The following is a 1445-nucleotide window of genomic DNA, read 5'->3' on the forward strand; positions in this document are numbered from 1 at the left end:
TATATTCATTTGATTAAGTATAACAATTTTTCTTCTTCGTGGTCTCTGCGAATCATACAAATGGGTTTTACTGCGCCTGCGCAGTGCTGTTCGGATACTTCTAGAATCACTGGGCAAAGTACACTTTGCAACATATAGAAACTTTTTGGCGGTAACCCCGCCCCCCTCCTATAAAGCCCCGGTTCCCGCTCTTTTCCCCCGTTCCATTTTTTCCGCCGCGTTTGGCTGCTGTTTGGAACTTCGCTCGTGTTAGCTCGTTTTTGGATCACTGGTTTTTGACTCGGACTGTTTTTTGGACTTTGGCGTTTCTCCTTCCCCCGTGTACTAGACCTTTAGACTGTTGACTTTGACTTTGGACTTCGTTTTGGATCTGTCGACCTCGCTAGCAATGTCTCCTCCGTTCAAGAAGTGTGACATTTGCGGGGGGAAAGTGCCGGTGCAGGATCCCCACACCTCCTGCCTTTTCTGCCTCGGCAAGGACCATGATGTTAAGTCCTGCTCCCTCTGCAAATCGATGTCTTCTCAGGCCAGGAAGAACCGGGAATCGCGGCTCACTTCAGCGATAGCCCAGGGTAAGATCCGTCTTCGGCCCCTGTGGCTCCTGTTTCTGCGGCTCTCTCCGCCAGAGATGGCCCATCAAGTGCTCCCCCGTCGACATCCGATCGTTCCGGGGGTCCCAACCCTGAGGCAAATGTGGCCCGTGGATCTGACAAGCCCAGTGCCACCACCAAACCCACCAAGCACCCGCATAAATCTGGGTCTGTGGGCACCGCCGCCGCTTCGACGTCATCTCGGAAACGAGATGCCCCTGCTAAGACCTCGCGGCCGGCATCAGAGCAGACCTCCCGTAAGGAAGCTCCTTCGGACCCGAAGGACGGATCGGGTACCGGTAAAGACACCTCCTCCAGGGCGAAGGCGGCCCCCCATAGGGAGGATACACCCAGATCGGGTGGAAGGCTCACGGAATCTCCTATTCCCTTCTTCCCTCCGGATGCTCCGCGGGGCTCCGCGTCATCCAAGAAGAGGAAGGCATCGGCTTCAGCTCAGGATGCTACGGCTTCCAAGAAGTCCAAGCATTCTAAGGACCGTCCCCGTAAGGAGCCTGGGGTGACTAAAGAACCAGAGCCCTCGACCCGTCCTCGCATCCGGATGGATTCTCCAAGACAGGACACTCTGTCGGTCGTGTCCGATAGGCCTCCACTGAGGGAGGCCCAGCAAGATTTGTCCACCCCGGGACCTTCAGCGGCCGCAACCGTGCCTTTTCTCCTCTCGAATGAGGAAGACTTCCAAGACAGGCTTTCGAGGTCCCCTTCTCGGGAATTGCCCTCGCGTTCTCCATCCCCAGCTCGGAGGGATCGGGACCCGAGGTCGCCGTCGCCAGCTCCCCTGTCTCCCTTGCCGGTGCCCGATGATGATGGCGTGTTTTATGACTCCGAGGCAGACCA

The 1445-nt window shown here is 56.7% G+C and overlaps 1 protein-coding gene across 1 annotated transcript in view; it reads left to right on the forward strand.

Moving 5' to 3' along the window:
- Positions 1 to 626: 626 nt before the first annotated feature.
- The window catches only part of LOC121918364 (serine/arginine repetitive matrix protein 1-like), a gene marked incomplete at both ends in the record, with an annotated part of 1900 nt that continues 1081 nt past the window's right edge, over positions 627 to 1445 (forward strand). The window contains one exon of the mRNA XM_042444424.1: positions 627 to 1437. Coding sequence (XP_042300358.1) covers positions 627 to 1437 — 811 coding nt within the window. The remainder of the gene's footprint in view (positions 1438 to 1445) is intronic.

The sequence above is a fragment of the Sceloporus undulatus genome, unplaced genomic scaffold (assembly GCF_019175285.1).
Source record: "Sceloporus undulatus isolate JIND9_A2432 ecotype Alabama unplaced genomic scaffold, SceUnd_v1.1 scaffold_9531, whole genome shotgun sequence".
Lineage (NCBI taxonomy): Eukaryota > Metazoa > Chordata > Lepidosauria > Squamata > Phrynosomatidae > Sceloporus > Sceloporus undulatus.